The sequence below is a fragment of the Seriola aureovittata genome, chromosome 20 (genome assembly GCF_021018895.1).
Source record: "Seriola aureovittata isolate HTS-2021-v1 ecotype China chromosome 20, ASM2101889v1, whole genome shotgun sequence".
NCBI lineage: Eukaryota > Metazoa > Chordata > Actinopteri > Carangiformes > Carangidae > Seriola > Seriola aureovittata.
Genome location: NC_079383.1, coordinates 6,951,485 through 6,965,532, shown reverse-complemented (window position 1 = coordinate 6,965,532; position 14,048 = coordinate 6,951,485). Strand labels below are relative to the sequence as shown.

At 40.4% G+C, this 14,048-nt stretch overlaps 1 protein-coding gene across 2 annotated transcripts in view; it reads left to right on the top strand.

Annotated features, from left to right (window-relative positions):
• The window catches only part of LOC130161174 (guanine nucleotide exchange factor VAV3), a 92,688-nt gene that overhangs the window by 60,996 nt on the left and 17,644 nt on the right, over nt 1-14,048 (top strand). For both annotated transcript variants that reach the window (XM_056364229.1, XM_056364230.1), the window contains exons 16-20: nt 3,720-3,821; nt 5,728-5,819; nt 7,840-7,862; nt 8,917-8,935; nt 11,579-11,709. In XM_056364229.1, coding sequence (XP_056220204.1) covers nt 3,720-3,821; nt 5,728-5,819; nt 7,840-7,862; nt 8,917-8,935; nt 11,579-11,709 — 367 coding nt within the window. The remainder of the gene's footprint in view (nt 1-3,719; nt 3,822-5,727; nt 5,820-7,839; nt 7,863-8,916; nt 8,936-11,578; nt 11,710-14,048) is intronic.

The window sequence follows — 14,048 nt, the reverse complement described above, 5'->3', positions numbered from 1 at the left end:
AATTTCTATTCAAACATGGTAATTGCACTGATGCTGGTGGTGAGGACTTCATGAACACTGAAGCTATCATGTCACTCAAAAAAAAGTAATATCAGAAAGAGAAAAAAAACAAACTATCATGTGGAAAGCAGCTGAGACAAAAGTTCCTGTGAACACAGCTTGCTAGCAGAATTTCAGTATCATTTAAAAGGGGTATCTAACATGGCCAGCTAATATTATAACAGTTTCCATGCTGATAAATGAAGCTGCGTTGTCTTCAGTTTGGGAAACAGCCACAGAGAGTGAATCAGCTGCACCTCCATCATCACCATCTGTTCATGTTACTCAGGATGTGAAGGCCCAGTGAGCTCAAAAAGGTGTTAGTATAAGTCATTTAAAACCGTCAGCACATCTACAAGTAGTCTGTTTAATTGTACATTGTACATTTTGTACAAAACTCTTACAATGTTAAGAAGCTTGTAATACACAAATAATACATTTTGAAACATGATTAGTTCACTGTCATGTTTTGAGCTTTACAGATGAAAAGAAACCTGAATCATTATTTAAAATGACTCCTGTATTAAGACCAGCCAATCAGAGTGATAGCTCTCAGTTTTATTTATTCTCAGTCTGTCTGCTTTCTTGTGCCTTTAGATTTTTAACATTTTATTCTGCTGCTTCTCTGTTGCAACAGTCTGAGCTGCACTTGTTGGAAACTTATCACCTTAATTCTGCAAATAAAACATGATTCCTGTGAAGTCTTTTACTATGAAATATACTAGTCTTTTCTGAATTCAGGAGCCACAGTTAGATGGCTTTTCACCTTTTTCTTACACTCAAGGTAACAAAGACCTAAAAAAAAAACATGAGAGAAATTATGTTAAACCTCACAGTGAATCTTCACACTCAGAAATATGTTGAGACCTCAAACAGCACAGACTACTTGAAAGTACTTTAAAATACTTTAGTACTGATTATTAATACTAATAATAATATAATTTTGTGCTACGATCCTGTCAATATCATTTACATTTTCCATGGTCAAAATATTAATGTAAAGCCTAAGACACAACATTTAGACCAAACTCCAAACCCAAAATAACAATAATCAGCACCATTGAAGTGTGTTCAATGCGTGTCAGTGGAGTGATTTCAGATTTAAATCTTCTTAGAGACAGAAACCAAAGTCCTCCCAGTCCTCCTGGGTCTCCTTTAGTCCGCCATGAGAGGGTTGTTGGACACCTGACTGCCAGCCTCGGCATCAACAATTAGTTAAGAGCAGTGGGACTCTCAAGCAGGTGCAATTATAGTGAAAACACAGAAATAAAAATTAGGAAAAAAAAGAGTAATGAATAGAAAATAAATCTGTGAATCATTTTCAAAGCAGCGGGCTTTGACAGGAAGTGAAGAGGAGGATTAGAGATGAAGCTTGGTGTGATGAGAAACTGAGAAAACAGGAGCTTTGGTTGATTTACGTTTGGGTCTGAATTAACAACCTGCGAGAATATAGAGGCATTGCCAAATAATCACTTGCTCCCACAGTGCTTCCAAGTAGCTGATCTGGGAACAGTTGTTTTCTCATGTGCCACCTTTATTTCCAAACCACCCACTGTTTGCTGCTTGACTACGATCCAGCAGCCGCGAGGGCCTGGTACTGCTCTGCATGCAGGAAGCGAGAAATTTCAACTCCAGACAAACTGTTGCTTCAGTAGCAGTGAGTGAACGCTCCCTCCCTGAAGGTCAGAGGAAAACTTTAAATTAAGTCACATCATTGTATTTCTGAATTTTAAGTCCTTAAAATTCAAGCGGCTGCCTCTGTGGACGGTCAACGCTCCAACAATACACAAAGTGGACCTAGACGAGGCCAGTCACTCTCAAACAGAAAGAAAAAGTAAGCTCAGGGTTGTTTTTTATTTAACACACCACAGCGACATATCCACTATCTTTCATTGTGATTATTTTTTGATTTATTATGGTGAAAGTGGACCCTTTTTCTTCTTAAATGCAGATATATTGATTGACCCCAGTTCCAGAGGAGAGGACACCACTGAGGCTCTCGTCTGTTTTACCTTGATGGTCCTATTTTCCCGAGTTGTAGCCCTTCACTTTGACTAATTATTTCTCGTTCTCAGAAGTAGCACCTGCGCGTATTGAGCATAAAGCTTATGTAACGGTGTCATCATGTCTCGTTACTGCAGCACTGAAAACAAAGGAAGACCTCTAAAAATTTGAAATAAACACACCGTTGTGCTACAGGCAAACTTGGACGAATTCATCCTTTCTTTTTTTTTCTTGCACACACGCACACACACATAGAGAGACACACACATATGCATCCATGTCCCAAGGGGCCATGAACACCTCTTGTGTTCACTTCAAGCAGACCTTGCCTGTCTACTTGCAATTCTCTCCCTCCCACTTCAAAGAGCTGTATCAGTGAAATGTTTCTGTAGCCATGAAAAAGTTTGTTGGCTGTAATTATAAGTCAGCGTTAGTTTTTTTTTTTTTTGCTTAGAAATGAACATTTTTAGAAAAAAGCAAAGCTGTTTAACACCGAAACAAAGCGGACAGCAAGAACAAATTCATTTTCATTTGCTGATTTGGACAACCAGAGTTTCTTATACAGTTTGGTCAAACTAATGATGTAAACCCAAACTGTTAATGTAGTGTAGAACTCCGCACGTTATAACTTTGAGTGTTGAGCCCTAGATACAGTATGTCCCTTTGCACATTTAATTGTGTGGAGCCTTCAGTGTTTACATGATGGAGCTGACCTGAACCATCATGTAACAATATTTCATTTCTTATCTTACCATAAACATGATTGATCATCATTTCATCACATGGTAATGCAGGTAGAGACTAAGTTGAAAACTCTGGTGCGTTCAAGGACACTCTGACACTTGAAGTTTAGCTGCCAAATATTTAATGCAAGAAACAAGCAGATCTGCATTATTCCCTTGACAGGTTTGATTTTCACACATCATGGTTCATGAATGCTAAACCTTTTTGGCAGCTTTCTCTCAAATCCTGGATGTCAGAGCACCCTCAATTGATATATATGTTATTAATTGATGCTTTAAGCCTCTCTTCTGATTGGCTGAGTGATGGAATAAAAATATGTCAGGTAAACAAACTAACCAAATCCTGCAAGGTTGGATAGGGGTCTGGGTGGGTCCGGCTTGGGACATTGCTGAGAGAGGTGACTGCTTTGTTGTGACATCACAAAGTTACAGAAGTCCTGACGGCTTGTTTTAAGGCTCAGTTTCTGAATACAGGCTGTGTGCATTTCTCTGTGGACTGAGCGCTTTGATCATTTCACAGTATTAATATTAATTGATAAAGAACCTAGATCTGTTTTATAATCAAAAAAGACATGAAAATCTCACTTTATACAATATGGGACCTTTAAAAGTGTTTGGAGTGTGATGGACCAAGATGTTTCAGGTCTCTGATTGTTGATATTTAGGATCTTTGTATATAGGCAGAGTTTTTCCTGGTGGTAGGCACTCAGGCTCTTGGTGCCGTTCTTTCCTAGGACCTGGATGGTGAAAACAATCAGACTTGTGCAGTTTCTTCTTAGTACACTGAAATATGCTTGGCATTGCTTCCAGGTCAGAAGGAAGATTGTTACGTTTATTTGTTTGTTTACTTCCATGCCTGAAATGATCAATGTTTGTGCTTTGGATTGAGATTTTTCAGTGATCGATGTTTGGTGTGTGCTATGTCTTGTTTAGATCCAACATTCGTCCTGAGGATGCCAGTAACAACTTCCATGAGTTTCGTATGCACACCTTTGACCGAATCACCTCCTGTAACTCCTGCCACATGCTCCTGAGGTAAGAGGCCAGTTATTACTCACACACAAACACACACACAAACACACACACAAACACATACACACACACACACACACACACACACACACACACACACACACACACATAGGAAGAAGCTCAAAATCTCTTCAAGGCTGTCGTCAGACATAAAGACTGAGGACGAGATGTGGACTCTTTCCCTTCAAGCAACTGTCAGGACTCCTTTGAAAGCCCTCCGCTCCTCCTATTCCTCTCCAGTGTACCCTGACAATCTATTCGTCACTTTCCCTTCGCTCCTCTCTTCCTCTGCCCATGTGCCTTAGTTACACAAAGTTTCTTTAGAATTTTCTGAATGGTATCGATACCCAGAGGACCGTGCCTCATGGTCCTTCTCACAGCAGGTTTCACCTACGAGGACGGTGAAGAAAAATGTCTGTCACACTTCAGCACTTATTCAAGGCGAAGGATGGGGAAAAGGGACAAGATTATTGCACTGTGAATATACAGAGCCAGACACTGAGCTCACCAGCATTTTCTTGGGATAAGATTTGAGAAAATCAAGAATAAAGCAGTGCAATTTTTCATTACCTTCTTCAGGTTGTTTCTATTTTCTTGATTATTTCTCAGGCTTGTCTTTGAGTAGCCATTGTTCATATGTACTATTTCATTACGGCTATTCTCCTACTTCTGCAGCACATGAAGGACAATGAAACTGAAACTCAGCCTCTTATCTAACAGGCATTAGATCTCTGTTGACTTAACTGATATTTTAAGTTGTGTATGAAATTATGTTGTAAAAGTTTAAAAATCTCTTGGAAGAAAGGTATGATTTTCTGTGTACACCCTGTCTTGTGTTCTATATTGCTGTTATGAGGACATTGCATGCGTGAAAATGCATTATGGCTAAGGAAAATGTACAACTTATGATATATATTACAACTAATTCTTGTGATTTTTATGATAGTGGTGTATCCCGGTAGGTTACAATGATTCAAATGCATGGTTTCTGACTCCGTCCTCCAATGCAACTTACACTGTAGTTCTGAACTGGACAAAAAAACAATAATATACCAGCATGTTAACTCCATGCTAGTTTTCTCAGAGAGGTTAAAGAGACAATTAGCAGGGGGGCAGAGCAAAGCAGCCTTTTTTTTTCATTTCAATTTAATAAGGGCCTTTGAGATGGTTGTGTAAATGAAAAACAGAGTCACACACTGCTGTTCTGTGTGCATGTGTGTGTATGCCTGATTATTTTATACCAGAATTTTTTTCTTTGCAATATTTATTAGATATTAGTTGATAGAGTTTTTTGGTCTTGAATAGCTCAAAGTAAAACTTGTTAGAATTAACACCTCCCTACCACACCCATTAAGCTCTGATAGAAAATGTTGAATTCTGTTCTAATGCTGCCAAGGTGGAACATCCTGGATTTGAATTCAGTCTAGGACCTTTATTTGCACTGAAGCTAAAATAACTAAATAGCCACAGATGAAATGTTAAATGATCACAAAAGTTATTATTATTCACCCAGAAGGGGACAAGAATGTCATAGCCAACATAGCCAAATTTCATAGCCATCCACCCAGTCATTGTCTGGACATTACAGTCTAAACCACAAATGTCAACCTCATGATGACAAAAGAAGAAGTCCGGGGATCACCACAGTGATGAAGACTGTCTGTACAAAATGTCAAGGCAATACCACTAATGTGGCTAAAAACTGAACAGTACAACACAGTACCTTAAAATCAGGTTTACAAACTGTGATCCTGCTAAAACCGTCCCTGCACAACACTAAATCTTTAGACTGCCCCTCAAAATGCAGCTTTGAACCGTATGTTTCCATTAGCCTTGCAGTAATTTTGCAGTTCTCTATATTGATGTATTGCCACTACTGTCCTGATTTTTCCTCATGTTCTGTCTTCAGGGGCATCTTTAACCAGGGCTACCTGTGCTCCAAGTGTGGTCTAGGTGCTCATAAAGAATGCCTTGGCCGCTTTGGCTGCTGTGGAAAAACAGGTAACACACCACTGCTATACACAAAAATATCACCCAGTTCAGTCTTCAAAGTTATGACACACAGCCTCATCCTGTCTGCAACAATCCTGCACTTCAGTTTGTCACAGAGAGACATTAAATCTAATTGTATGAACACAACTGCACTTTTATGGCAGTGTGAACATAATGACAGATGACACATAATGGTACATAAACCCTAATGTATGAGTGTCTCGTGTGACTTATTATGGGTATGGGGGAGATTTGTTGCGCTGTGATTTAGAAAATCTGCACAGTGACATTCTGAAAAAGGAAGTGGAAAAAATGGAACTGTGGGAATCGGGGTTTGCTCAAAATAGATTAGAACTGAATACGTGCTCTTATGTCTGCAGACCAAGGTCACCCATGTATTCGATCAGCATTGCAGATATTCATTCACACGCTCCCACACTTCCTTGGGTGGTTTTGACAGTTCACAGCACCTTAAAGGCAATGTCACTCTGTACCATTGCACGGATCCCCAAAGCTTAATAGCAGTTTTACTGAGGAGTTTTAAGAAACTACTGACTTTTTTATTATGCCCCTGTTGTGTATCTGTCATTCAGCTCCCTGTGCAGGAGCACTGACAGTTCTGAAAGAAATGGAGGGAAAACTTCAGATGTGTTGAATGAAAAAGGGGCTTTCAGAAACCAGCTCCGCATGTCCTCTGCGTGTGTTTGTGCGTGTGTTTGTGCGCGCGTGTGTGTGTGTGTGTGTTTGAGAGAGAGAGCGTGAGGAAGTGAGAAAACTAAAGTCACACTTTTTGTTTGTGAAAGTTCTTTTAGGTCTTGAAAGCGCATGCTTGTGTCATATAGCACTAAAATTCTGCACAATGATAAAACCAAAGCAAGCATGCTGGTTTTACTGTTACAACCTGCATACACTATACCGCACTATAACACTGCGTGTCACAGCTGCGTGTGTGTGCTTGTATTCCCCATGGCAAGCTGCCAGCTCCTGTTGGACATGGCATCTGTCATGGTGCTATCAGGTCGCAGAGGCAATAACACCACTGCCAGGCCCACCTGGGCACAGCGTGTACCTGAGTAGATTTGGGCGACACCGGCAGCAGGAGAGTGTGGAGTTGTTAAGACCGGGATGTCGGTTTGAATTCCCCCACTCGTTTCTCCACACTGTATTCATCCTCTGCAGGAACAGGAAGATGTGTGAGGGGTGACTATTTAAGTAACATACTTAAGTACAATTATTTCTGAAACAGGGCCAAGTAGCCAACATTTACATTTATATTTACTGATTGGCTTTTATCCAAAGAGAGTATAATAGTTGACATTTTAGTTTGTTACTTCCTTTGTGTTTACACCTCTTTTTGCTGGTTTAAAGCTCAGAAAGCCACCATCATTATAGCAGCATCACAGTATAGGTTTATGTACGTGTGTGTGTGTGTGTGTGTGTGTGTGTGTGTGTGTGTGTGTGTGTGCATGTGTGTCAGAGATAAGCCATTGTTTACCTGCATTTGTCTCTGTTATCAGCTCCCTTGCTGTGTGTTTTTGTAACAGGTCAATGTTCACTTGAGGAACAGTAGGCCTGCTGTGTGTGTGTGTGTGTGTGTGTGTGTGTGTGTGTGTGTGTGTGTGTGTGTGTAGAGGTACTGTAGGTATGGTGCATATATTTGTGGCTTTCTGGCAGCTAGTGTGTGTGTGATGTGACTTTACGCAGGTATGTGTGTGGTTTTGTAATTGTTCTGTTTGCACAGGTACAGGAGTGTGTGTGTGTGTGTCTAGGGGGTGTAACCCGTTCCTCAGGGAGCCAATGAAAGAAACTGGTGGAGCAAAAACCTCAGGTCTGCCCCCCTCCCTCTCCACCCCCTGCCTCGTTACCTCCTCTATCCCTGCTGTCAGGTAGTGGCAGCGCAGCAAAACAAAGCGAACCACGGTCAGACACGAGCGTCCGCCTTCTCCACTAATGAGGGAGTGTTTGTGCAAGTGTTTGCGTGCACCCGCTAACCCGTCATTCACTATGCCTGTTCTCAAACTTCTTTCAGATCCTGGCTCCGTCAGAACTCAGGTGAGCTGCTGCTGTGTGTGTGTGTGTGTGTGTGTGTGTGTGTGTGTGTGTGTGTGTGTGTGTGTGTACTGTCTGTCTGTGTCTTCTGTTTGCCTCCTCTCCAAAGCTTTGCTGCACTTTGAAAACTGGTCTCTCCTGCAGCTATTTGCCAAAGAGTCTCTGACTCCGATTGACTTGACTTGCTGCAGCCCACCTGATGCCGGAAATGAGACTGTTTTTGCAGGTTCACCCTGAGCTGTGTGCTGTTTCTGAAACTGATGTGCGATCTACAGCTACAGTATCCCCAAACTGGAAATTACACTGGGCTACAACAATTTACTTAAGTGTTATTTCAGTAACTGTGGCTGAAATTGCACAATGCACAGTGACTTTTTGACACCACTGTATAGAAAACTTTTATGCAAAAATTCCATCTCAACAGCAAAAACACAAAACTGGGGTAAAATTTAGAAGAGTCCATATTGCATTATTGCCCTGAATAATTTTTTTGGTGTCAGGTACTGTGAAAAGTGCTACACACAAACTCAAAATGCAAAGTCCAAACTTTTGTGAAACTGCAGAAACATGTTCTGCTCTGCTGCAGTGCTCACCAAATGTGTGAATGATTACATTGTGTTGTATTGTTGTGACTGGTAGAAGCAGTTGTACAATTCTATTGTACTATTCCGTGTAGAAACATGCAGTTCTCCATCCTCACCAAGATGTTTAAAAAAAGAGTGCCAGTGAGTTTTCAGATGTTCTGTCGTATCGTGTCTCTGCATGTGGTCTGTGTACTGGAGATCGCAGGCCGGTGGTAAAATATTAATCTTGTGTGTGGTATATCCACTGCATTAGGGGTGTTTGAACATGTTCACTTCACTGCAACAGGCTAATAATTCATTTAGTAGGATATGAGCTAGAAGAGTAGCTTGGAGGTTGCACTGACTTGTGTTTTGGTATGTTTAAACCATGCACTTTCTCCATGGCAGTGATTTGTGTGTGCCACTGCACTCGTGTTTGTGTCTGCATGCCCATTGATGTGTCTGAGTGTCACTTTCTCTGTTTATTTTTTCAGGGCAAAGCTCGAGATCCAGGTGAGAAATTCAGAACACAACACCACACCAGACGTACGCTTCATCCTCTCCTCCTCCTCTGTTGTCTCTTTTCTCCCGTTGTCAATGTAAGACTGCTGCTCCCAAGACAAGTTACGAGTCTGGCATTTTATCCTGGCACACTGTGTGTCATTTTAAAAAACTGGCCCCTGCAAAAAAAAGTCCCAAATGTGACCAATTGTGGAATTGGTATTTTTTCTTACACTTAACACTTTTACATTTCTTCTTTCTTGTTAACTGTCTAATTAGCTAAATATTATAATTATAATCATCTCAAAAATAATTTAAACTATTACATCCTTTTAGGGCTTTAAATAACACAACTAACACTGTTAAAAATTAGTGAAGATGCCCCTCACACATTCGAAGGTGATGTCTTCACCTCACTTGTTTTGTTTTGAAGAGTCCAAAACACAAAGTGTTCATTTTATAATGATGTTCATTATAGGTTGTAACAATGATGACATTCATTATCTGTTGATTGACATTTTGCCTTAGTCCTGCACCTTTTGCATCTTTACACCTTTGTAACAGGATTATTATCAGATCCATCTCTTGTTATTGTGGTACTTTCATGAGATACAGTTTTCTCTGATTGTGCACATTTCGTGTATTAGCCCTGCACACATACCTGATATGAACAAGATCAAGCAGGAAAAGTGTTACATTTTCCTCTATCATGTTGTAGGTTTACATGAATTGCAGCTGTCATGGGGTCATATTTTCTTTTCCCGGTGTCAGAAGTAACCTTGCTTAATAGGAGAGAATGGCGTACCTGGTAGTTATTAACTGGTTTTATCAGTGCAGCCGAGACGCAATCTGTTATTATGAAAGGCTCATGTTAGCAGTTTTAGTTGAATGAAGCCAAAAGCAGAGCACATAAAATAGGTAAGTTACCAGGAGTGTGTAGAAATGCAGTAAATGTAGCTTTTGTATTCCTGCCTCTATCCCTCTATTGCTTTCTGTCTCTCAGTCTTTCTCCAAGAGAATATGACAAACATACAGCATGACCGTATGTGTGTGTGTGTGTGTGTGTGTGTGTGTGTGTGTGTGTGTGTGTGTGTGTGTGTGTGTGTGGCTACACCACAACAAAGGCCTTTAATCTCCCATAAACCTGGCTTCAACACTAATTTCTCCGCCCCTCCATCCATTATTCTGCAGAAAATCATTTCTGACTGAAGACGCATTAAAATCAATAGGCATTTGATTGCCCCAGCGCTTGGCGTTTCAAAATATTTCGACGCTGCTCTCTTTGTCTGTTTTCAAAGGTGCACTAACACACGGCTTGTCCTTGTGTGGATAGGAATGCAATTCATGCTCCCAAGACTCAATTCTCCATGGCCCTGTGTCTTTAGAAGTCCTATTCAGGCAAGCCAGCACACGTCAGGCTGCCTCAGTGCTACAGTGCTGGAACAGACCCTGAAAGAGAAGCAAGGCACATATAGATGTATTAACTTTCAATACAGTGCTGTTGACTTCTCTATTATTTCGTTTTAGCTTCACCATTGCCTTCTTGCTCTCACTTGAATTTCTTTTTCTCTCATTGTATTCCTGCACAACTCTATCACCATGCACTGCAGATAAAGATATGGACAGTTCATTTGATTATGTTGTGCATATGAGATACGAAGCCAGTATTTGTTTGGCATGGGTAGGTGCTTCATAACAGATGTATTACGATTCAATTTCAGTGATTTCTTGGTGAATAATGGGATGTTGTAAATCAGATCGAGGTCATTCCAGTAAACAAGTTCAGTTGGTTTAAAATGTACTTCCTTTAGTAGTAGGGCAAACCCATGTGTAATATGTTACCTGTGGAGCAGTAGCGTCCCATTAGTCCTCATATGAGTCCTAAGAGCTTGAGTGTAAACAAGAATCTGTATCTCCAAAGACAATACAATTACCAAACATATTACACTGAAAAACAGCAGAGGGGTTTTCATTAAATATCAATTGATGGAATTTTCCTTTTAAATTCCCCCTTAGAGGTCCTGAACACACTGTGCAGCTGTACTGCTGGTCTTTTCTCTACGACTCTACGACGATAAAAGATAAGGGCGGGTTATCTGTAATATGATAATGAGTTATGGGTCCAAATGAAGGGCAGCACACAGGTGACGAGGGGTGTGTATGTATGTATGTTTGTGTGAACACATGTATACTCCCTCTCATTACTGCCTGTAATTGGGTCATGAATAGTTTAGTAGAGCAAAGGCGCATCTTTAGAATGACAGACGTGCACCTTTAGACCAGCAGTCTCACACACACACACACACACACACACACACACACACACACACACACACACACACACTGTATAAAGAGGAGACTTTGTTGAAGTGTTGATTACATTCTGGACTTTAAAACACCCTAATAAAGGCTTTCAGTTCGAATAAACTCACTTTATTTCAAACCCCACAAAAATAAGGAACATGAAATATAAGTAGATAATTACAAAAAAGGTCTGTTTAGGTCTGTTTACAGTAAATGTGGTTAAGACCAGTTTGTGGCTCACACTTTCTTATAACTGTCACTATTCTAGGTGTTTTACTGTTAACTCTTAATACAGAAAGGCTCACAGACAGTAAGCAGGCTCTGACCCTGTCCGTCTCCCTGTTCTCGCAGGTCTGCCCAAGATGCTGGTGATCAGGAACTACTTTGGTGTGCCGAGCCCCACTTCTGGTCCAGCACTCAGCATCCAGACAGGTGACATCATCGAATTAATCTGCGCCGACCTTCACAGCCCCTGGTGGCAGGTCAGAGCTCACACTATGTCTTCATCACATATTTTACATGACTAACAAATGGAGCTGCTGCACTTAAAGCTCTCATTTCCTCTAATTTCTGTCTTACCCTCATCCTGACCTCCTGTTCTGTGTTAGAAGGATGTTTTTGCTTTTGCTTCATAAGTCATATGAGACATAGTCAGTGTGTTTTTTTCCCTTTTCATTTTATATGTGTAAGTGTGGTCAACAAAATTTTCACTCGTATCCCTGACTTAGTCCATTTAGACAGGTCTCACTAACAAGCTTCATGTGACAATAAAATTCTTTGTAACCTGTTTACACCCACAGGCTATTATATACAGCTCAATGCCTCTCATCAGGAAGTTAGACACCCATTCTCTGCAGCAAGTCAAGGAAATGTTTGTTTGTTTGTTTGTTTGTTTGTTTGTTTATGCAAGGGTTGTTGTTATGTGACACAACATGTGCTGTAATCCTCACAGGTAGAGGAGATATGTGATGTTTTCTGGAAATATGATGCATCGTTGTGTACAGAATGAAGGTCATCATAATAATTGTGTTTTTTTTAACAGAGGCCTGTATTGGCATAAACCTAAGTTGTACTGTAAATGGACATGTGATAAGGAAACCAACAAATCTCACAGTACTTTATACAAAACAGATAAAATAGATAAAAATTTCAATTAACCCTGTAAAACAGCTTAACCGGAGGCAGTGAAAGCCCCACAGTCAGCAAACATTCAATATCCATCTCCTTTGTAGCCAGCAGACCATAATCATTTCTGTTCTGGGGGTGCGTGACAAATAGAATCGATCGTCATAATTTCATTTCATTCAGCAGCAGCCATCTGTTCACTCTGTCAATGTTACCAGCTATAATCATTATCACACTCTTAGCAAGGATGCAGCAGAAAGGGCTGCTTTCCACAAGCACAGATAACATGTCCAGAGGTAGCAGGGACGTGATGGGTGACGACCGCAAAACCAACAAAATGGGCTTAAAATGGACGGGTGGCACACGACTCATGCCTCTGACACTCAGTTCCCGTAATGTAACACTTGTTCTTAGTGTGATACATACAAGGGGTCTTGGATCCCCAAATTAATGGCTAGAAAGCATGCAGTGTTCCTTCTGCCATCATAATTGGCACAAATGGGGCGTTGTGTGGCGTAGTGGTCTAAGCAGGCGCCCCATGTGTAGAGGCTGCAGTCCTCGCTGCAGTCGGCCCCGGCTCGGGTCCCGCATCAGACGGCCCTTTACTGCATGTCATTCCCCCTCTCTGCCTCCCTATTTCCTGTCTCTCTACTGTGTGCTATCAAATAAAGGCATAAAAGCCCAAAAAATATACTTAAAAAATTTTTTTTTTTATGTGAAATTATTTTTATCATTTTTTCATACTTCCTTAGGTTGTGTTCCACTACATAGCTATCATGGGCTACTTGATTAGCCTCAGGTCATGAGTCCTATATTATTAATACATGATTTACCTACCTACCTACCTGTGACCTTAATCATTTACAGACAGTTTCCAGTGCTGAACTGCAAACAGCATCATGCAGGGCTCTTTATAGAAAATACCAAACTTCTTCCATTTTTTAAACTAATTATTATTTTTAGTCATTAATTATTATTTTAATGTATATGGGATGAGTAATTGTTTTCAGTGGGTCAACATGTACTGTATGTATTTCACACATTGCTTCTTCTTATGTTACATAGTAACTAATTGGATTTGCCTACAGTCACTGTTGTTGACAGTGAATTACAGACACTATAGTCTTACATAATGCTCATTTACACATCCAGCAAATTCACACCACTGAATTTCATTAGACCAGGACTCGTAACATGTGGAGGAAAGTGTTTATAGACATAAAGCAGGTGAAGCCAGGGCATGTTAGCTGTGAAACAACAGCAATGTACTGTGAGTACAAACACTGCACATTTGCACTCAACCATGTACAAAAATGTATTGTGACATATGTGCATTTGACATTTTTATACAGCACTGTAAAGCAGGCCAATATACTCAAGAGCATTTCGGAGCTGGAACCTTAATGAAACAAACTGTTTAAAATTAAATTTCAATACAGTGTTTATTTAAGAGACTGCTGTTTTTTTAATTCCCCTCGCAAGATATTAATAAAAAACCAAAAACAGTCATTATACATGGATGTTAAAGCTCTTTATAGGCAAGTCACCTCTGTGGTGGAACTGTAACAATACATGTGCACAAAACAAGTCATTTTGCAGCCATGGAATCCATGACTGAATTATTGCCCCATATAAATCAAATATTTTCTCAGCTCACAGACAAAAACAGCATCATCTGCCCACAACGCCTGAGCCT